The sequence below is a fragment of the Mastomys coucha genome, unplaced genomic scaffold, assembly GCF_008632895.1.
Source record: "Mastomys coucha isolate ucsf_1 unplaced genomic scaffold, UCSF_Mcou_1 pScaffold14, whole genome shotgun sequence".
In the NCBI taxonomy this organism is placed as follows: domain Eukaryota; kingdom Metazoa; phylum Chordata; class Mammalia; order Rodentia; family Muridae; genus Mastomys; species Mastomys coucha.
This window is the reverse complement of record NW_022196896.1, coordinates 53,437,440-53,461,407: the sequence shown is the minus strand read 5'-3', so window position 1 is coordinate 53,461,407 and position 23,968 is coordinate 53,437,440. Positions and strand designations below refer to the sequence as shown.

Genomic DNA, 23,968 nt, shown 5'->3' with positions numbered 1-23,968 from the left:
TTTTTTTTTTTATGTCTCATACATACAACAGAAGGATTTGTTACTGGTGGTTCCATTGTCCTTCTTTGGTATTTTCTCTCCCCTGGAAGGAAACATCTACTCTTTCACACAAATCCTGACTTTTAATGAGCACACAATATACAGAGTTATGGGCAATCTGGGTTAAGGCCAGCTTCATCGCCTAGGAATAAATTTTAAAATGGAAATACCCATATTATATGCACCTAGTTATATACATACATACTCAGGAGAGAACACTTTTCCTTCCAATAACAGAAAAGCCAGGCACTGTTTCGTGTGTCTAGCACCTAAGCATATCACGATTTCCAGAACTGGAATAAATGTTCTTGTTTCTCCTTTGAAAGGCACCTCAGCGAGTGGATATTATCATACCCTTTGCCAAAAAGAAAATTCTGAAAAATACCAAGGAAATCTTACTGTACATATGCAATCCCCAAATCCTAAGGATTAGAGTGAACTGGCCTGGAAAGAATGTAACAGGATAAACAGAGAAAGATGAGTGCTTCTTTCATCAGGACTGGGCTTCTGCGAAAGATTACTCTTTGGCGACCAGCCATCACGCAGTCCTCTCCAGTTCTAGAACCTTTTCTTAAGTTTGCCTTCGCTTGTTTAAGTGGTTGCTGCCATCCATGGTACTTCCGCATCCACCAGGCATCTTCCCAAATGAGCACTCTCCCACTAGCTTTCCATTTTGCTTCCCACACTCCCTGTCCCTCCCCCTTCCCCAGCTTCCCACTCCCCCAAACTCCACCCCCCAATATCTCTACACTTTGGTCTCTTTCCTCTCTCAGGTTTCCTCTCAAATGGTGTTCTTTCTGTGAGGTCTCCTGGAAATTCTGCACTAAAAAGAAGCTAACTCTGCCCTGGCCCACCCTTGGAAGCTCTGCCCCACCCCCTGCTTAGTTTCTGTTGCTTACATCACTTTCTGACAGAAATCAGTATCATTCCCCTATTTCTGCAACACTCTCTACCTTGTTCCTTGCTAGAAAGAAAGAAAGAAAGAAAGAAAGAAAGAAAGAAAGAAAGAAAGAAAGAAAGAAAGGAGGAAAGAGAGAAAGAAAGAAAGAAAGAAAGAAAGAAAGAAAGAAAGAAAGAAAGAAAGAAAGAAAGAGAAAAAAGGAAAGAAAGAGAAAAAAGTTCCTTTTGCTCAGTTCTGTATCTCAAAAACAACAGAGCTTGGCACAGGGTAGTGCTCCCTCAATGTGTGGTGAAGAAGTCCATGTTGAATGCTCATTAAAAGAAAAACAAACAAACATTTTTGGAGGATTTCAGGTCTTCTGAGCCATGAGGAGGTAGTTGCTCACCAAAGCTAAATTTGATATTCCAATAAGAACAGAGCATTGAACCATCTAGAAAATCATTACGATACATTGTAACTGGTTAGATTAAAGTATTGATGACAGACCTAGAGTGATCTCTCTGGAAATCTTTCTGTCACTATTTATGCTTAAAACATGTAATCTTGTTTGTTCCATTAATAGCTGTTTTGAAATAAATAACTGTAAAATTATTTTTTTAATTGGGGGGTAATAACACACATACAAACTCATATATGTATTTGTGTTTGTGTGCTGTATGTAAACTTCTGTAACATTTGAACCTCTTCAGTGACTATTTGATAAAGAGATACTCATTTTCTCTTGTGCTACCAATTAAAATAGAAAGCCAAATGCCTCAACCTTGTAAATTACCAAGGTATTAACCAAAGCCAGCTGCAAATTGTAAATGCCCCCCTTTTATAAGAAGCCAGTTTGGGCATGTGTTCTCCTCAGTATTACATAGCATTTGATCTCTCTTGTCTATGCCTTCCAATTTTTTTTTTTATAGTACACAATCTTTCTTTATGGGGATTCCTCAAGCCCAACAATGCATTCAACATTTTCTGAGAGATAGCACGCACAAACTTTCATTCTAAAAGGCCATTCGTTTTGTACAGAATATGATAACACAATCTAGGGTTGAGGAAATTGGTTTCATTATTAAAAAATAGCTACAATGATAATTAAGTCACTTACATGGAGGCCAATGTAAAATGATGAAGAAATTGGACAGCAGTATCAAAGACTATAGTATTACCTTAAATATGTACCAAGCAGATGCAAGAATAGGAGACTCAACTTGGCTTAGAAGACAGTCATGCTCACAAACACCCACAGAGTTATTTTAGAACTTTAAGACACAGAATCCAGTCGAATGGACACAGAGGAATGATAATGCCTGGAGATAAGCGAGCAGACTGACAATATTTGTACAGACACTCACAGTCCCAGAACAGCCATCAGGGCTCCCATTGATCCATAGTTACTTATATCCTGAATGTGGTTCTTGGAAATAAGTCCTAAACCGAAGGGTAAGTACAGTAGACACTTCTGACTTTTGACATTCAGTTGGTAAGTTGCAGGCTTTAAACCTTGGGCTGTTATGTTGGCCATCTATGTATAGTGTCCTATTATAATGTCCATAATGCTTCCTTTCGTTCTTGAAAGTGTCCCTATTCAGAAAAAAAAAATTATCTGGCCACTCTCTTTAAACCCTTCTATGTGCAATCAAGTGAAAAGTGTCTTTGTCGCAGAAGCAGAGCCATCTCAGAACTTTTCCCTGTGACCACACCCTTGGAAGGACACAGCAGGCAAGAGACACAGAAAGCCCTACACTTGGCCTTACATCACTTGAAGACCATATCCTGCTGTTTGCCAATAATCTCAAAATCACATATCCGTGACTATATACCAAATTGTCTAAAAAGATAAAACAATTTTTATTTTTTCCTTGTTTGTATGAACCCTATTGGGATCTTGATGTTAAACAATACATATCAAATACTATTTTTTTTTTGCTTTGTTTTTTGTTTTTGTTTTTGTTTTTTGAGACAGGGTTTCTCTGAGTGGCCCTGGCTATCCTGGAACTCACTCTGTAGACCAGGCTGGCCTCGAACTCAGAAATCCGCCTGCCTCTGCCTCCCAAGTGCTGGGATTAAAGGCATGCACCACCACTGCCCGGCGTTACTATTTTCTTTTTTTTAATAACTGGCTTATTTTCATTTTTTTTCTTAAAATAAACCCAGCCTCTCAAACACTGTAAGATTATTAAATAAGTAAAGACATGTTAGGAAAATTACTTATTTTCCTTCAATGATTACACTAACAATGAAGGCATTCTGAATTTTGCATAGGGCAGGAGTGGTACTGTAACAGTAAAGAAGGTGTCAGGCTGGGCTGTGGTGGCACACGCCTTTAATCCCAGCACAGAAACCCTGTGTCAAAAAAGAAGAAGAAGAAGAAGAAGATGAAGAAGAAGAAGAAGAAGAAGAAGAAGAAGAAGAAGAAGAAGAAGAAGAAGAAGAAGAAGAAGAAGAAGAAGAAGAAGAAGAAGCCGAGGCCTTGAGGATGAAACCAAATACTAAAATGTACCTCAGTAGTATTTTTCCAAGTCTTATGCAATCAACTCTACTTTTAAAAAAATAATCCCTAAATACTGGATTAGTATGCTGTCTTAAAGTTGATTTATTTCACTAAGCCCATAAAACAACTCTAAGACACCAAGCTTAATTTTGTCACTCATTTCTGTATATCTGCAAGAATCTCTGGGCTGATAATTATGATTCATGAACAGCAAAAATAATGCTCATTGCTTAAGATCTTTTTCTGGAATCCTCCTTGGCTTCTCCCACCATCTCCTTCTCCTGCTTTCATTCGTCCAGTATGATTAGAAAAAGAATCATTTTGGGCTATTGCAACTCCAGTTGAAGTTCAGGGACCAAGACCAGCTATTAATAGCCTTCTTTCTGTGGGAAGAAAAAATCTAGTTCCTTTTCAGACCTCACTCTATCAGTCTGGTTAATATTGGAGAAATTCGTGTGACTCCTGCTTACCCTTCCTCCCACAAAGCCCACCTTCTCCAGATGTGACAGGGAATCTCTTGAAAGGATTCTCTACCTCCCACTGGTATTCTAAAGCAAATTGTAACACCTAAGCCATCTATCCTCTGCCTGTCCTTGGATGTTTTCTTCTTGACTCATTTTCCTAAAGGCTTAGAATTTTAAAACTAACCTTTTATTTAATGTCTGTTGATTGAAACGTTCACAGATGAATGGATAAAGAAAATGTGGTACATTGACACAAAGGGATATTTACTCAGTTGTTTAAAAAAAATTATGAAATTTGCAGTTAAATGGATGGAATCAGAAAAAATATTGGCAAATGAGGTAACCCAGAGCCAAATAGGAAAATATGGTATGTTGTCACTTACATGTGGATGTTAGCTGTTAAGCCTTCGATAAGCAATCTATATAACCACAGAGGTTAGGTATAGAGTAAGGTTCTAGGGAGGAGGCATGGATCGTCCTAGGAAGGAGAAATTGAATAGATCCTTGTGGACAGATTGGGAGGGGTGAGGTTGGTGGGTTAAATGGGGATGGGGAGGAAAGAGGAGAGAGAGAAGGAATACAGAAAACAACAGCTGAAACTATGGGCCATTTAGAGGCCACATGGAAACCTAATAGAGTGGAAGCTTCCTAAATTATATACATATATGAAGGAGATCTAAATGGAACAATAGGGTTATGTAGTCCCAAGTATGTATCTCTTATTATCAAATGAAACCTCCAGTTCCAGAGCTGTATTACCTCTAAATGAGTTATTGGCCCCAAAGGGGCCCATAGGAACTCCCAAACAACCCAGGGTATTGATTGTGCTCTACAAATTAATAGCAAGGTTCTATTGCTGAAGACAACACCTATGCAACTAATTGAACATTAAGAAGTCAAGCTGGTGACTACCTAGAGTCTTCGTCTCTACTGGCTAGTGTTTATGGTACCAGGAGGTACTCTGCATGCTACCAGAGAAGAAAGGTAAACACCATTCCAGCTACAAACCCTGAAATCTACGGTGATGATACGCTTGCAAGATGTGCTGGTATGATAGTAGCACAAAGCTTGTGGGAGCAACCAATCACGATATGACTGGATTTAAGGACCACCCCTTAAGGCTGAACATCCAGGTCTGGGTAGAAAGAACCCGAGATGAGTTATACCACGGACCTAGGGAAAACCCAAATACTACCGTTAGGCTAAAGGAGAGTAGCAATAACATGACTTCTAATGACATTCTGCTACACTCATAGATCAGTGTCTTGCTCAGCCATCATCAGGGAAGTTACCTCGTGCAGCAGATGGGAACAAATACAGAGACCCATAGCTGAACAATGTGCAGAGAGTGAGAGACCTTGAAACACTCAGTCTTACATGATGTGTCCATCAACCCCCCCACCCCCCAGCTCTCTCGAAATTTTGCAGAAGAGGAGGTAGAAAGATTTTAAGAGCCAATGGGGATGGAAGACTCCAAGGAAACAGGCCTCCTGGATATGACAATATCAATATACATATGAACTCACTGAGACTGTGGCAGCATGCACAGAACCTCTTGGATCTGGCCGGTACCGAGACGGAAAGTGCACACAAGTCTCCATTTCTCATTCAGAAGCTATCTTCAGTTGATAACTGCTCACAAAGGAAAATTAGTTTTCTCCAAGGAGTCTCAGAGGGTAGTCAAACCACTCTGAAGGCCAGACTTTATGCCCAGCAGTAGATGGTCCACAGAAATTGAATTCAATGATATTTTTTAAAGGTTGTCATGGTTTTTTATCAGGCATTTTTTTTGTGTGTGTGTGCCTTATAGGTCTTTTGCAAATGTATTATTGTTTCTAGTTTTGTGTTCTTATGGGGTTTCTTTGTGAGGGGACATGTGTTTCTTGTGCTTTTTCTTTGGCTCTTTTCTTCTGTTCATAAGCTTAAGTAGACTGTTGGTCTTCTACTATATCTTGAATCTCTGTTATCTCTTGGACCATGTTACCTAGCTGAAAAGAAAGGCCATTAATTCCAACAGAATCACTCTTCTGTCAACCAGCTCTCTTCAGATCTGACAGAACTAATGGTAGCAATTTTAAAGAACCCAGTTGGAAACACACAAGCTCAGCCTAGGTGGGAGAACCTCAATTATGAGATTCATGGGCAGTAATAAATGATTACCATTTTCAACCACTGAGCCTGGTGATAGTTTATTACCCTGTAATAAATTAAACTGGTGGACAGATTGAATGTTTCCTGAGATGTTACCTACTAACATTCTACTAGTGTTTGTTCAGAAAACACTACACTTACTGTCTTCAGTACTGAATATAATACTGAATTCAATACTGAATTCAATACTGAATTCAATACTTCAATACTGAATTCAATTCTTAGGTTCTGTAGTTAGAATTTGAGATGCTTCTGAAGGGCTATAAATCAAGTGCTTAGTCACCAGCCACAGTGCAAGTGGGAGATGGTAGAAAATTCTAGAGTAGAGCCGAGAAAGAGACCAGAGGTCATGACTAGAGGGATGCTTTCAATGGGCTTTATATTTCCCAGCCACAGGAAGGTGAGCAGTTTGCTCTATCATGTATCTTCTGACCAAAAAGTACTGTTTTACCACCTGAAACCAACATAGCCAACTGTCCATGGACCGAAGCCTGTATCATTGTGAGCAAAAATAATCCTCTCTTTCTCATTAATTTTATTATCTTAGATATGCATTGCAACGATAGAAAATATTACTACCACACTGGACAAACAGCAGAAGTTTATTTCTCACAATTCTGGATGCTGAGGTGTCCAAGATTAAGGCAAAAGTAAATTCAATATAAAAGTTCTGGGTCTTACAAAAAATGGAACAGAGACTGAAGGAAAGGCCATCCAGAGACTGCCCCACCTAGGGATCCATCCTATCTGTAGACACTAAACCCTTACAGTATTGCTGATGCCAAGAAGCGCTTGCTGGCAGGAGCCTGGTATGGCTGTTCCCTGAGAAGTTCTACCAGCACAGGACCAATACAGATGCAGATCCTCACAGCCAACCATCGGACTGAGCTTGGGGGCCCAACAGAAGAGCTAGAGGAAAGACTGAAGAAGCTGAAGGGAATTACAACCCCATAGGAAGAACAATATCAACTAATTGGACCAACCAGAGCTCCCAGGGACTAAACCACCAACCAACAAGTGTACACGGAGGGCTATAGGACTCCAGATACATATATAGCAGAAGATAGCCCTATCTGACATCATTGGGAGAGGAGGCCCTTGGTCCTGTGGAGGTGTGATGCCCCAGTATAGGGGAATGCTAGAGTGGGGAGTCTGGAGTGGGTGAGTGGGTGGAGGAGCACACTTACAGAGGCAAAGGGGAGGGGAGAGAAGGGGTATGGAATGGGGGAGTTGTGGAGGGGTAGCAGGAAGGGGGATATCATTTGAAATGTAGATGAATAAAATGATTAATAAAGAAGTACAGTGTCTTTATAGATTGCTGCTTTCTTGCTGTATCTCCACATGAAAGGAAGGCCAAGGGTCTCTATACAAGCTTCTTTTATAAGAGTACTAATGTTGTTCAGGAGGGCCCCACTATCATGAACTGATAATTGTTCAAAGGTACATCCCTTTGAGGAACAAGGATGTTCCTTGTATCATCCTATAAGGGTTAGAATTTCAACATGAATGTATCAGGGTCACTCGTATTCTAGCTGTTATTTTCTGCTTTGGCAGGTAGCAGGCTCCTGAAGTACTCAGCATCCCCAGGGCTGAAGTGATGTCACTATAGCAGAAGCAATTCAACACTGGCTACCCTGGAGACAAGATTGCCATGAAGAGATCTGGCCGACCGTGAAATAAAGCCTTTGAAACATCATGGGCTTAGGAAATTTCGCCGTGACTATCTGAAACATTAAAATGTATGGTGATGTATTAATTAAGAGTAAAATAGATGTGGGCCAGGTGTGGGGTGCACACCTTTAATTCTAGCACTGACAGGTGAATCTGTGAGTTCCAGGCCAACTATGGTTACATAGTAAGAAGACCTGTCTTAGAGAGCAACAATATCTCCAACAACAAAGGAGGGGATGTGTGATAAAAAACATCAATATAGAAAAAGAAAAAAATATACAGTTTTTGGTTAACCCTTAAAGTGATTTAAAACATATATAGATTTATAAAATTTCATTATTTTTCACTTGAAAGGGCCTTAGAAACATAAAAGTTTATACTTGGAATAGATAAAAATAAGCTTGTGGTAACATAATTTGATAGCGAGAATGTTCTCAAATATTGGAAAAATAGGTAATTCTGTCGTCGGTAATGGAGACAGAGTCTAGGTAATTTTCTAACTCTGTTTAATGCCTTAACTGAATACTCAGCTGAGAGAGGCTATTTGCCCAGTTTTGTGTCTCATAATTCTCATTCTCTATTAAACAGTTTCCACCATGAACAATACTTGACAATCTCTCTAGAAATGGAATATTGACTTTATGAGGTTCATTGATCAAGCTAAACAAGTTTTGAATGAAAACCTAATGCCCCCTAAGGGACTTTCAATGTAAATAGTCACAATATTGTGGACATGAGCCTGCATAATATGTAAGCAGATGAATCACTTTATGATACTCCAACATTTAATTACTATTGAAAGTATTTTGTAGGTAGAACGACTTGCTTAAGAATGTTTAGGAATCTCAACAAAGGTCAATAAGAGATCATTTTATCCTTAAGGAATAGTAAGAAATTAAATAGTATTGTGTTCTGATTTTCATAATGGAAATTAATTTTGACTTAGGAACAGGAAAGAGTGCATACGATGACATTTCAGACTAGTGACAGTCTTGTCTTGATACACTGCCCTCCTCACAATCCCTGCTCTGGGAGGCTCTTTAAAAAGAGTGAGAATATTTGTCCTGTGATTTTTACCAGTGGAGTAACATAATTCCCTCAGCTAGAAGGAAAAACATGGAAACATGGGCCTCTTATTTTTTTTCATATACATTGAGACTCCCAGTCCATATTTGCAATTCAAAATTTTATGCCCTTGATTATTTGACCTCTACAGGACTTCCTTCAAGAAATATTTGAAAACTCTTTTATGAAGAAGAAGAAAAAAAGCTTGCTTCATTTTACTGTGAAATGCTGGAAATGAGAAGACACAGCTCCAGGCTTCAGGAAGCTTGGAGTCAACCAGCCAGACAGGTGTGGAAATGTGTGAGAAGTGACACAGATTGTCACTGAAGCAGCACACACTGCCCACTGTGCTGTATGAGGTGGGGGAGGGTGTCTGGCAGGGCATCACTTTAACCGTGACACCTAAATAGTCCTTGACTGATCTGCAGAATTTCACGTTTCAGCTAGAGGCAGCAGTGTGAGGGAACATTAGACATACTTTTCTTATGGTTCCAAGTCAAGGAATCAGATTGTGCTGTTTGTCTATCAAGCAGAACACATAAGAGTTGATTGAGATACACTTTAGTATCTCGAGTTCCAGGGAAAACTATTTTAATTGGCAGAAAACAAGAAACCTCATGTTTTGTCAAAAGAGACACGTGCCTTTTGCCCTCAGTTGATGCTTTCAGCAAACATTTTTATTAATAAGATGATAGGTTTAAACTTTACAAATACGTTAAGTGTAATGCCCTTCCAGGAACTAAGATCATGGGGTGATTTGGATGTGTAATTATTTAGACTGACAAAAAAAAATTGGTTTATTTCATCTACTAAAAATGTAAGTTCCTGTCGGCTCACAAGTAAAGGTGGTTCCTCTTGGAAGACTCTTAGCCTTTCATCTCTGTTTTGTTCATGACACTTTGCATATTATCTTCATGTTATTAATTACACATGTGAGTGTGTGTTCCTGCCACATGTCAACACCAAGAAATAGTGCTATGTCAAACCAATCTCTGTATTCAGAAACCATTTGAAATAGATATTAAATGATTAGATGGTTTCATTAATAGCTGCTTCCTAGGGAATTCAGTAGACACAATTTAAAGGGATTATGCCACACAGTGGTTTATATCTGGAATGCTCTTATTGGATTAAAGAAAAAAGTACTAACAAGGCCAATTTCTTCACTCCCTAAGACCATAGCTTTATTAACAGACCCAAGATAGAGCAACACATACTGTTAATGTTTTTATTATAATAGGGTTACATGTGCACTGTAGAAACCTTATGTGTTACAGATAAGCAAAAGAGAGAAAATCCATATAATCCTAACCCAGAAATAACCAGAGTTACTGTTTTAGAAGAATTTACGATGCAATTAATACCCACTCTGCCCTGCCTTTTTTTTTTTCATTTTCAATGTACATGGCTAAGTTGCCCTTTAGCAAGACTGAACTATTATGTATTTCTCTCTCCAGTTGTTGAGAAAGCTCTTTGCCTCTGCCAACATCACACACAACAACTAATATTTAATCCTGCCTACATAGGTAAAGAAAAAAATTAATAAATGTGTAATTCTTCAAATGCTAATTGAGTTAAATACTTCATTATGAGTTTGTTGAGTATTTCTATTTCTGGGTAATTTATCTCTTTGTTTATTTTTTATCTCTTGGCTTTATTTTTCTACCAGGGCATGCCACTCTGTTACTATGAAATTGTTCTGGAGAACTTAACACATGTTACCAAGCTGTCCCTATGACTAGGCCAGTCACTTGTCTTTTATCATATTTCCGCTCCGTGTCACTGATCCTAGGGTGAGGGACTAAGAAACCAAGAGAAAGACGCAGCTGTGATCCCATCCTGCAGTCACTTGTAAACTGAGTACACAACATGAATTAGCGTTTTCCAGGAAAGGAAGCAAAGAGCGAGGTGAGCCTTGGCATATTAATCTCTGTGTGGTGAGAACTTTTCAGAAACAGTGGCAAAAACAGACCTTACAATTAGTAGATTTCCCTAGCCTGCTTTGAGCTAATTTAGAACTAATACAAATAAGGACAGCATACTGTAATACTGGCCCAGAGAAGAGTAAAGTGAAAAGTGCATTTGATCAATGGCAAGTCAGATTTGGCAATTACAGTCAACAGTAAGTCTGTTCATCCACTGTGGATGCATTGAGCCATTTCCACGGGACATGCACGAGAGTCATGTATGGCTGTGCCCTGAAAATTCAATAAAGAATGAACACTTTTATGGTTTGGTAACTAAGAAATTAGCTGGGGGCAATGCTGAAATTCTTTCTTCTTGGGGAAAAAAAGGAAGGGGAGGGAAACTATGAAGGAGAAAAGTAAAGGAAGTAGCAAAGCTGGGAACCCTGATGCAGAGCGTAGAGGAAACTGAAGAGCGTAAGAAGAGACGTTTAAAAGGAACACATTGTAAATGTAAATCCAAATTATCCAAATTATCACGATAGATCACAGTGTCCACCCTAAAGCGTTCAGTTTATGTCAGTTAAGCATACAACTATGAAGCCTTTCAAATACTTCAAATGGAACTTCTCTCTCCTGTGTCACAAATAGTGAATTGCGTCTTCTATGAAGCATACATGTTGAAAATAGTTTGTACTTTTAAATCTTAAAAAGGAATGTATACAGAGAGTGAGATGGAGGGAAGGGGTGGATGGGAGGGAGGCAGAGTGGGAGGGGGGAGTCAAGTGGCCTGGGTGTTAGAAGTTCCATAAGTTGTGAGAATTTAATCTTTTTAGATTCCTATGTTACTCTCAGGTACTTTCCCCTTAGAGGTAGCTTCAGACGCAGGAGGATCATTTATAGTTGTATTTGATGTAGATAAATAAAAGATGGTTGGTTTAATGGTCGTTCTACCTGAATTCACTTTAAAATTCAACAAAAAGTATTTGATAAAACCTCAAATCTATGGACATAATAGGTTGGGATCATAAAAGCAGTCTAGATTCAAATCATTTCTGGAAAAAAAAGAATGGAAAGAAGAAAGGAAGAATAGATGGAGAGATGGAAAGAAAGAATGAAAGGAGGAAGGAAAGAATGAAGGAAGGAAGGGAGGAAGGAAGAGAGCTGTCTTCACAAGTGTGTCTAGAACAGAGAACATAGCTAACAGTTTTAAACTTGATTCATTCCTTTCTCAAAGTATCCAAAAATTTGTTGGTTCAGTGTTCTAAGTAGCAAAAGGGGAATAGTGACATAGAAACAAAAATATGCTTAGCTATTTCATGAATACGTTAAAGGTTATGAAATTATTGAAACAGTGGAGTAAAATTCATGGACTTGACATACGGTTTAAAAGTTTACCTTTAAAGGGTATTAATCTGATACAAATAACTGAATTGAGTAGTCTGGACAATAAATCCTGGACATAAAAAGAGTATATAAAAGTATAAATGACAAATGATGAAACAAATTAAATTAGGCTACTTGAGCAAGTGGAAAGGTTCACTACAAGCTGAGGGAAGGCTCAGGAATCCTGTCTTTAAACGGGCAGCTGAGCCTCTGGACTCATGTGATAGCCTTTTCCTTTGGCCTCTTTCCACAGGCAACCAAAAATTCGTGAAGGAAATCACATGAGGGGGAGACACATTATCTGGCTTGAAATTTTGACAGACAAGTGGTTCATGGCACTCCGAGAACTCTCAAACTTAACTGCTCTGTTTTCTTTAGGATGATAGGTAGGTTTCAAACCCACTGGTTGATGCTCTAATGGTCTCCCTCCAAAAAGGTGAAAATAAGCCATTTTAAAATTCTCCCTGAGCATTTTAAAATCTTTGCCACTGTGATCTTATCTTCTTTGGATTGTGAACCTCACTACATGAAACTTATGGCTCTGAAGTAACATTCTGAGGTAACTGTTTCCATTCTCATAGACCAGTAATACATATTTTCTCTCCAAACTGTGGCAACACACAACTAAAAAAACGTTAAACATTGTCTAACCCTTGGGTTAATCTTCCAAATTCTAGAATTAAAAAAAAAATCACACACTCTATGTATATAAATATATGTGTATGTCTACTATGTTTGAATATGAATCTGAAAGTATACATATATCCATCTCCTCCATATATTGAAAGAGAACTCAAAGAATTAAAAGACTGATATTTGTAATACCAATCTATTGAAGCATAATATTTTTTAACAGTCACAACGTACCTTTACGGGATGCAGACACAAACCTCCATGCAGAATGATGATTAGAACACAAGCTGACTTGATTAACTTTAGATAAACTCCAGATATAGAAGTGCAAAATAAAACACACACGATACCCTTTTTTATTTTTAGCTCAACTGTTAAAAAGCCAATTATCTACCTGTGAATGTATACCATGCATCGTACTTTGGAAGACACATTTTCTTAGTCAGAAGTAAGAAAGCGTCTGCCCCTAACTGTCATTGCCTCTATGAAATTGCTATTAAAACAGAAACTTGAAAGACATAGTACCCGGCTCTGTGTGATCAAGGAAAACCTGGGCACGAGTTGGCTGAAGACTGTCTTGCGGAGTCCTCCATGCTCACCGAGTGGGAGGGTCACACTGAAGGGACGAATAAGGGCAGAGATGCGTCCCGCTTCCACTCGCTGGAAGCTGGCGCGGGCCACTCCGCGGCGGTGCGGCAGCCCTGTCCGGACTCCACCGCGCCTCCCAGGGGCTCTGACACCAACCCAAGGTAAGCTGCGCAGCTCTGCCACTGGCCGTTTTGCTTGATGTCGCCTACACAAGCCCGGTCTTGCCAAATGCTGTGTTTCTGGTCATTTGCCTGATCTGCTTTTAAAGAAAATGTCACAACGGTGCTGCACAAGTGCACATATTGGGGGGGCGGGGGGGAAATCTGCCCACCTGCGGTTACGCATTCTCACGCGGAGGGGACTGAGTGCCTTTGGCCAGATCAGGCCACTTTGACACGCTGCCTAGAATGTGGCTCGTGTTTGTGCGTCCAGGTCACGCGGGCTCGCGCGTTCCACTTTAGTTCTCGGTGGATTTTATGGGTGGGTTTGGGAAGCAGAAGTGTGTGCGATGCTGATGCGGGTGGAAGGGGCGCGAGCTACCGAAGAAGGGGTAAACGCACAGAGCAAGCTACTAATTCTGCGGGGCTGCGGTCTCTGGGGTTGGGATGCTGTACCGGGGAGAGGCGAAAGCCAGGACACACAAGCTCGGACGCCCGGGTCCCCCGTGCGGTTACCCGCTTCGACCCGCGCGGGGCTTGGACTGGCGCGGAGGACGATCCGGGTCTGGTCCAGGAGTACCCGGCCCTGTGCCTCCTTCAGCTCGAAGAGTGCGCAGCGCGTCCGGCCGGAGTGCAGCAGCCATCCTCCCTGTCCTCGCAGCCGGGGCCGCCGTGGGGACGTCAGGGTCCCGGCGCAAAGGGACGCCGCCCCGCCTCCGCCCGCGGCCCTGGGCTCTGCGGGAATCCGGCCGGCGCCGCAGCCACCGCCGCCTGGAGGAGGGAGGCGGCGCGCTCGGTCCTGGAGAAGTTTGTTGGCCCGGAACCAAGCGCGCCACCGCACAAGCCAGCTCCTTTGAAGCAGGCGGGAGATGAAGCTTAACCTTAGCCTCGCTAGGTCGTGGAGGGCTCTGGAATTAGTTGAGTGGGTGGACAGCTTACCCGGCCCCATGCCATGGGGGACCGAGCGAAACGCATGGTGGGTCTCTGAGGACAGTGGACTCGGCAATAGGAAGGATGGGACCCAGATGCTGAAAATGTGTACTTTTAATAGAACCATCCAGGAATTGCTACAGTGGGTGATGTGAGACCAAGCGCAAGGCTAGGAAATGGAAGGGTAACAGAAATAAATTGTGCAGTCTCCACCCACCCCATCACCAATTCAGACTACTTACTTCCAACCTCTCCTTGGAGAGGAGGTCTGAGGAGCAAAAAGGATGTGAGGGTGCTAGAGGCGCTTTAGAGGAATATACATCTGCCCACTCCCCACCCCCACTAATGAGAGCTAAGGAAAGCAACACTCCTGAACAAATGAAGGACTACAGTTGTTCTTTAAGGGAGGAGGGAGTCTGACTGAGAAGGGTGGCTGGCTTTTAGGTTCTACTGAATGGGCGAGCAAAGCTGCTGGGCTCTTTCTGAGGAAAGAGCTCTTCACCAGGTGCCTGCCTGCCTGCCAAGGAGGTACTGAGATAACTCCGTGTTTTCGTGGTGCCAACTGTAATTTCTCACTCCTGAGATGAACGGATGGGGTTTTCTGATAGGGATAATTCTTCAGGGTAGCAAGAGGTAGCCGCTAGGAATAGGAAAACTCATTCTCATGAGGGAGAAACCAGAATGATTTCTGTAAGTGTTAAGAAACCTAAGTAAGATGTCCCAGAAAAAAAAAAAGTTCCAACATTAGAATAGAACGAACAGGACAGGTACAGAATACCCAAAGGAGGGTCGAAGGAAGCCACAGGCAATTATGTTTGCATCTGAATCTTTGTTATCTCCAAGCCCTTCCCAAACAGATGGAAGACCATGGTGCTCTCCAGAAGTGGAACTTTTCCATCTATTTTTCTGTTCTTGCAGTTTAATCTCCTTTGCTGAAATTTATGTTCATTTTCTGAGGCAGCAAAAACGGGCTGGGTCCAGAATGGATGGGTCTAGAGACAAAAGGAAATGTGGATAGAAACCATAGGAATGGGACTAATGGCATCATACGTGGAGGTCCAAATGAAGGATGAGAAGCAAGCAGGCTCAAAAGGAAGTGTAGCTATAGATGTACTGCTCTATAGCCCCGAAGTAAAACTGTTGGGTGAGCGGTCATGTGCTGGTGAGACTGAAAGCACAAGCTAGGTGAATCTCTAAGATGAAGAAAGCTAATCATACCTGTCGAGAAGAGACTGGAGAAGGGAGGGTGAGAAGCAGCAGGTACATACGCTGTTGTATGGACCAATAGCAAGATAACCAGGTGTGGCAGCCACATACTGAATCTATCAGCAAGGTGGTGAGAATAGGCCTATTCTATTCACCCGTAGATTGTGAGTGGAAAACACCCCTCCCGTTTGTAAGAAACCAAAGGGTATAATGCAGTTTTAAGGACGTCATATCAGAAAGCCAACAGAGCCATTCAGATAAAAGAGAAACTAGAAAAGGTGGATGAGTTGAGAAAATATGCAAAGCCATCAATATGAAATTCCAAATGACATTGTATCGTAGGCCCGAGATATGCCTATGGAAAACAGAACCAGAGCTTGTAATTAGAAAGCGGTGGAGGTCGGTTGCAGTTGTTGAGATTTAGAGTGTCTGAACACCTAGTGCAGACAGCTGCCATTCAGAGAGGTGTAGCAAGAAAGCAGACACACGGTCAAGAATGGAGCAAACTGCTTAGGTATGTCAAAATAGAATTTGGGGGTTGACATCTTCAGGAACGTGAATACTATTTTTGAGATGAAGGGGACCTTGAAGTACTTGGGCAAGTTCACCAGTAGTACAAATGTTAGCAGTCAGCGAGTATGTTTTCTGTTGGAGCAAAGAACAACTTCAACACTATTACTATTTTTGAATCTCATTAAATTGCATTCAAGCCTTCTAGCGATTTTTTCTGTACTTCCATATAATTCCTTATTTCATATGTATCCTTCTACAAATATTAAGTAGTCGAGTTTCACTATATTGGCTTATAGGTCTCAATATGTGTTTCACTTTCATCTAAAAAAATTGGCCTTAGATTATATTCCTTCTTCCAACTGGTTGCATAGCTACCTACAGATGGTAGGTGTACCAGAGACTAATGAATAAAATGTAACCGTTTCTGTTTCTTGCAGAGGGTAAGTAGAGCGGAGACAATGTAAGAAAGCCATTACTGCTTAGTACAGACCGCAAAGCTGAGTAGTGGAGCTCCCCCAACCCCGAAAAACAGCAGGCAGAAGCATGGCATTCGGGGTATTGTTAATAGTTTGATGGAACAGTTTGGAAAGCAGTAGATAAACAGAGAGCTGGAGAGCTAAGACTCCACTGTACCGCTTCTGTCCTTTGCTTCCAGTATCCAATGAAATACCACTGAAGATGTACAGGAGAGCCCTCACATGGCTGGGCTGGTTTTAGAAATAAAATTATTAGCCAGGACTTCTCACACTTACCTGTAATCTGGCACTCCACTGGGGAGGCCAACGCTGGGTGATTACCAGTTTGAAGCTGTCCCTGGATACCTAGCAAAGCCTTGTCAGGAGAGACAGAGAGGAAGAGGGGATCAGTTTTCAGCAGCTGGGAGATGGAAATTGGGGAAGGGAGAATGGAGGACAGAAGTCTAGTTAGAAGGCTGTTGTAACTTTCAGGACTAGAAATTGCCAAGAATTAAACAAACACTTTTCATAAAGTGTGCATGGTTTCAAAAGGCATGCTTTGGGAAAAGATTTGATAGAATTCCCTCCATGTCTGAGGTGCCTGAGACCGGGTGAGGGTGAGAGGTGGGATGAAGGGTACGGGTAGGGGTGGAGAAGACACTAAAGAGGATCTGGAACTTCTTGTGTTCCTACTTTGACAATATTTGTAACAAAAACATAAACGAAAAAAGATTTCTGTGGAGCAAGTAAGAGTGTAGAAACCTTGTTTAAGTTTTGGGAGCTTTCTGCAGACTTATTTCAATTTCAACAATAAGATAAATGATGAAATTATAAAGTAACTACATACCTATTCCAAAAACAGTTGTGTTTGAGTATTAGCTTAGGATTTTAATCATTTATGATAGCTTTTCTTTCTTTGCTGGCTTTTTTTTTCTTCATGAAAGATAGATTCTCAAGACTGACAAAGGAACAGATGTGTGGCACCTGTTGTCGTGCGCATTTACACAGTGCCACACTTCATCACAGCAGAAAGTCTTTCCTGCTGGAGTTGCGTATAGACATACTAGAGCCCAGTCAAGAAAGCCTGATTGAATAATCAGTCATCCATCCTATTATTTATCACTCCCTCTGGGAGGAATGCTCTGAAAATGTGGCTTCTTGCAGATGTTCCACAGGTCAAACACTTTTTCTCTCTCCCCCTGACAATAAATCCTCTGTTGGAACAAATGAAATTTCTAACAAAAATGATTGTTTTTAAGAACAAATTAGATGTTCGCATTTGAAGGACTTGCAATATTTGGAGCTTTTTCTATGTTATTTTGTGATTTTTCTAACCTACTGATTTGAACGTTGAGATATATTACTTAATTATACAGTGTACATAGAATGGATCTGTATCTTCTCCCACCACTTTCTTCTTTGTACTCTTCATGTTTATTGGTTTTTTTTTTTTTTTTGGTGATAGCTCTCATGTAGTACACAGTTTCAAAGATGTCTGGTGAACATGTAAAATATTAATTGGCATAGCAATAAAAATATTCATATGTGAAAGAGACTTTAATTTACTTAGGCGTTCACTGACAGGCTTCTGAACAATTTCATCTACTAAAACCCCATCATCCCACCCACTGTTCCATCCTCTTATCCATCATCCCACCCACTGCTCCATCCTCTTATCCATCATCCTATCCACTGCTCCATCCACTTATCCATCATCCCATCCACTGCTCCATCCACTTATCCATCATCCCATGCTCCATCTACTTACCTATCATTCTATCCACTGCTCCATCCACATATCCATCATCCCATCTACTGCTCCATTGTTCTGTCTTCTTGTTCAGATTTCTTATCCTTTTTTTTTTTTAAAGATGTATGTTCATTTTGCTCTCCTAGACCATAGTGATACCAGGCACTTATTTACTTACTTATTGTTAGTTTTATAAATGTGTATTGCATGAGTTTATGTATATAGCATGCAAACATGTACCCATAGAGGCCAGATACCCTTAGACTCTTGGAACTGGATTTACAACCAGCAATGAACTGCCTGATGTGGATGCTGGGGACCAAACCTGGGCCCTCTCCAAGAGCATCAAGTGCTCCTAACTATTATGTCATCTCTTAGCCCAGTCACCAGTACTTCTATTTGATTTGCTGCTATATCCCCCCCCAATTAATAATCCATAATAGGGCTCTCATCTCAATGGAATGAAGGAGTAAAGTTTTCAATTGTTCCTTCCTTTGCTGCTCATGTTTTCTGTGCACAAACATATACTATACGTTATAAAGTATAGCAAGGAATTCTTCAAGAACCATCATCCTTAAAATTCCTTAGGCTTTATAATTGCTTTAAAGATTTTGAGAAATGGACTAAGGAAGTTTAAGAGATAGCATCCAAAACCAATCTAGTTGGCAAGGGGTTGGGAGAAGCAGAGGTCAGGACCTTGTTTCTGCCATGGCAGTGAGAAATAACTTGTAGGTAGTGCTACCTAAAGGATTTTAGAGGGTTTGTCTTAGAAGATCTACTGGTATCTCTGTGGGCTTGTCAGTGCTGAGTATACTCATAAGTATGACATTACATTGTGTGGCACTGGAGAGGAACTCTCAGGGTTATGATTGGGTTCACGATAGGAGTTAAGTGAATATTTATGAGGATCTGAGAGCTATGCCATGCACCCTGCTAGTAAACAACACGTGATAATAACAAAAGCTTTTTTATTAAGCAAACCTGAACTTGATCCCAAGGCTCTGGGATAGTCTGTTCTATGAGCATTCATGCCTATGAAATGGGCTCCTGATTCCTATCTTTACTACAAGGATTGGGGCCTAGAAAAAGGCTCTAATATTCTTTCTTTCACCATGTTGGGTTCTGGGAACAAACTCAGTTCCTGAGGCTTAACAATCACCCTTACTGACTGAACCATCTTGCTAGCCCAAGATATTTGCTTGAGTAAAAGGAGAAAATGTGTGTTTTTAAAAAAATATTTATTTATTTATTTTTTATGTGTATGAGTACACTGTAGCTGTACAGATGGCCATGAGCCATCATGTGGCTGCTGGGAATTGAACTCAGGACGCCCCTGCTCTCTCCGGCCCTGCTTGCTCTGGCGCAATATACTGTAGCTGTGTTCAGACACACCAGAAGAGGGTGTCAGATCTCATTACAGGTGGTTGTGAGCCACCATGTGGTTGCTGGGATCCGAACTCAGGACCTTTGGAAGAGCAGTCAGTGCTCTTACCCTCTGAGCCATCTCACCAGCCCGAAAATGTGTGTTTTTAAAAGCAATAATTTTAGTTTTCTTTGAAAAATAATTTTCAAATATTTAGATATATGTTACATGACTTTCTTACTCTGTACCTTGTTAATGTTAGAGGCAGGCATAGTTTACTTCTGAGCTCTGAATATTAAAATATATACTACACATAAAGTATGTTTTATTTTAGAAAATGAGAACAAATAGAACCAATATTTTCTGTATCGTTATTAAAAATATACTGTAGACATCTGTATATAGGTTCACCAGAAAGCCATTTGAGGGTGCTAACAAACTTCAGTTTCTGCGTACATTATCTTATGGCGCCACCTTGATCACTGAACTGGGAAGGCATTGGAGGTGCCTGTCTCAAAGCTTTCCTCAGCTGCGAAGACCAGCACACTAAGTCCTATAAAAATGTCTTGAAGTAACTTATAAAGCTATCTTGATAATCACCTTACTGAGACAGACCCGAGGGGATAAGGTAGAAGAGTGCCACATTCTGATAAGGGGTTTGAGCTGAAGCCAAGAATGGTGAAATCCAAGGGGGAAAGCAGTGGGAAACTAGAGAACAACCAGCAGCCTGAGCTCTGCCTCTGTTTGAGGACAGTTACAGAGGAAAAGGACAGACTCAGAAAGTTCTTCCCATGGCAGTTTTATTTGGGTCCAACCCAGAAAATACTTTAACTTAAGAAAAAAAAATCTAGAATATATTGCTAGAGAAATAAAGAAGTGGAAGATGTAAATGGATAGAATTCAACTGGATAATGTAAATTCAAGTGGATAGAAGATAGACAGGTAGATGGCTGGCTGGATGATGGATGGATGGGTGGATAGATGATAGATAGATAGATAGATAGATAGATAGATAGATAGATAGATAGATAGATAGATACATAGATAGATACATAGATAGATACATAGATAGATACATAGATAGATACATAGATAGATACATAGATACATAGATGCATAGATAGACAGGCAGCAAACAGACAGAAGTTAAGTAGAAAACGGTGGATCTGAAGGAAGATGAGATGGGAGTTGAGGTATTGTGAAGTTAAAGAACCCTGTGAGTATTTTCAAAAGGAGGAAGGCTTGGCTATTGGAAATTCCAGAATTGATTGAGTTAGGATGGAGAGTGAACAGATTCTCGTTTAAGTTTCTGCTGATCTTGCTGAGAGATAGTGGTCAGAGGTTCACACTTAAACATTTGATCAACTAAGTCATATAATCTTAAACTGAAAGCACTTTGGATAAATAAGGTTGATGCTAAGTTCTGTCATTCTCTGAGCAGCTTAAGGAATTTGCTGGGCAATGTCAAGACTGAATTCATATGCTTGTGACTAGAGCCTCTGTAGTTCTTTGTTGCCGTAATAGGAGCCAAAGTTTTGATGAAAGTGAATTTCTAAAACCATTTAACAGTTTTACTTTTCAGATATCAAATCAACCTGAGTGGAAGAGACAAGTATAGCTGCAAATCAGACTAATTAGTCTATAGCTGATATAGCAGCAGACATCCTTAGAGTACATAGTTCAATGCATACACGTATGCAACTTCCATACATTAAATAAGACACCTGCTCCCGACTTAAAAATGAATAAATCAAAACTTAAGGATGTTCTTTAACTTGCATACAAGTGGCAGAAACCACACAGGAGGCCAAGATTTTCATTATTATGTTTTAGTGCTAGTTGATCAACTGAGAGAAAACACAATCATAGGTTTCCCTGAAAATTGGATCAATATTTGATATAGAATTTATTTAAACTAGAATTCATTTGTTTAACAGTTACTGACATATATGAAATAGTAGCTGTGATCAATTTGCAAGGTCGCATGAGGATCATGAGTATGTTTATAATTAGAATTCAAAATAAATAAGGCATAAGACCAGATGTTTCATATTTAGAACTACACATACAGTTTTAACATTGTAATTGCTGCCTCTAGCTATTCATCCAGAAATATCTAAAATCTTGAATTAATTTTAAAATGCTGAACTGGGTATTTGGCATTTGTATGTAGAATATCAAAGATGATAAAGTTATTTTTCTCTAAAGAAAGTCTATTGACAGTAGTTAGACAATTGTATGATTAGTTCTTACATATTTGGTTCTTCAATTAAACTGTGGATAGTAGTAAATAAGGAATTTATGACTCTTGAGTAGCCATTTTTAATAAAATGGTAATTGTCAAATAGATAGAGGAATCCATTACATTTCTTCTTGGAAGTTATTTCCATTTTAACTAATTCACCACAGTAAAGTTAAACAATGTTAGACTTTTTTGTAATAGGGATCTAAAAATACTTTATTTCTATTATTTTTTGTATATTTGGATGCTTTGTTTGCACTTATATCTACACAACAGGTGTGTGCATGATGCCCACATAGACAAAAATAGGACATCAGATCACCTGGGATTGGAGTGACTGATCAACATGAGCCTCTTTGTGATTTCTAGGAATCAAACCTTGGTCCTCTGGAAGAGTAGCCAGTGCTCTTAAAACGACTGAGCCAAATCTCCATTCCCCTAGAGATTTTGTCTGCTGAATGTTTCATTGTAAGACCTAGAGAGCAGGAATATAAATTAATAAGGTCAATGATGATGCTAGCAGACCATTATAAAATGTACAATAAGTATTACAAATATGTGCAGTGGTAAGTTTAGGAGTGGAACTCAGTCCAATAATAAAATAGTTCATGTAAAATACAATGATGTCAATTAAGCCATGACATGTCAATATAATACTCCCAAACAGAGTTATGAATGGTCAGCTTGTGTTTAAAATTCTGTATCATGTATTTGGATGCCAAATGAATAGCAATAAGTGAAAAAACACAATAAACTATATTTAAAAGTTTGTGTACGAAAGCATACAGTCAGTAGACGGATGTGGAAGTTTATGGTCTCTATTTCTTGGGAGAGGAATTTTGTACGTTATAAGCTGATAAAGGGCGTTGTAAAAATTAATTTAAAAAATACCAGCACGGTGTTCCTTCCCGCCTTTGACCATTTATGTTCCACATGAAAGACAAACACAGACTTATATTTTAATATACCTTAAGAAGTACAACAGCTGGGCAACTGCCTACCCTCCATAGAATCTACCTGCTATCGATGACTCCATTATTACTTACTGTCTCATCTGGGCTGCTCTTGACTCCTACTAGTCAGCCCTCTGGGTCGTGTTCTCTTGGTCCCTTAGCGCAGGGTGCTTGCCTTGCTTCTCCATCTCATGGGGGTTATCTCTCTTCTCTTTGTTCCTCATTGTCTCTAACTTAGGAAACCTAAACTCTACCTCTGTCTCTTCTCCCCAGCTATTGGCAGCTGGCATCTTTGTTTAACAATCAGAATTAAGGATGGGCAGGGTCCCTCAGGCTATGTGCAGACTCCAAATCTTGGAGGCCAGCACTTAGCATTAGAATACAAGCAGCATTAGGACAACCCACTAAAAAGGGTCAAAATGCAGGATTATGGAAATGCAACCTAACAACAGCTAACTGTATTAAAAAAAAAAAAAAACAGGGAAAGATTTTGAGTATCATTGCCACAGAAATACAATGTACCTCTACAGAAATACATATGTCTACAAGGTACATAAAACATGTTTAATATCACTAATACCTAGGAAGATATGAATCAAAACCACAGTGGACCACTCTCATATCATTAATATGGCATCTATCAAAAAATAAGAAAAATATCAGTGTAATGGAGGTATGGAGAAATCAGCTCACCCATGCAGACTAGTCACTGGAAATGTGACTGGTGTGGGTGGTATTGAGAAACTGCATGGTGGCTCCTCAAAAACTTAAAAATATGAGAACCATACAGTCCATCCTGCACTTTCTTCTTTGAGCATACAAACAGGAGAATTGTAAGTAGAGTCTTAGATGGATGCTTGTGCATCTATTTACAGCAGCCAAGAGATAGGAGCAAACAAGTGCCCTTCAGGAACAATGAATAAAACGGGCATCTGCAAACTGTGAAGTATCATCCAGCCCTGAAAACAAGAGAAAATTCTGACGAATGTCAAAGCACTAATGAACTCTTAGGATCTTATACTATCGGCTGGAAAACAGTTTAGTCAGTAAAGTGCTTGATGCACAAATGCACGGACCAGAGTTAATGCCCAGAACTTACATAAAAAAAAAAAAA

General features: G+C 40.1%; 2 protein-coding genes across 3 annotated transcripts in view; one reads left to right on the top strand and one right to left on the bottom strand.

The window, feature by feature from the left end:
- Positions 1-14,417, bottom strand: part of LOC116089393 — a 25,992-nt gene extending 11,575 nt beyond the window's left edge. The window contains exons 1-2 of the mRNA XM_031368963.1: positions 14,382-14,417; positions 13,222-14,293 (exon numbers count right to left, since the gene is read on the bottom strand). Coding sequence (XP_031224823.1) covers positions 13,955-14,293; positions 14,382-14,417 — 375 coding nt within the window. The 3' untranslated portion in view covers positions 13,222-13,954. The remainder of the gene's footprint in view (positions 1-13,221; positions 14,294-14,381) is intronic.
- The window catches only part of Col19a1 (collagen type XIX alpha 1 chain), a 329,256-nt gene continuing 318,562 nt past the window's right edge, over positions 13,275-23,968 (top strand). For both annotated transcript variants that reach the window (XM_031367064.1, XM_031367063.1), the window contains exon 1: positions 13,275-13,445. The gene's annotated coding sequence lies outside the window, so the exon portion shown is untranslated. The remainder of the gene's footprint in view (positions 13,446-23,968) is intronic.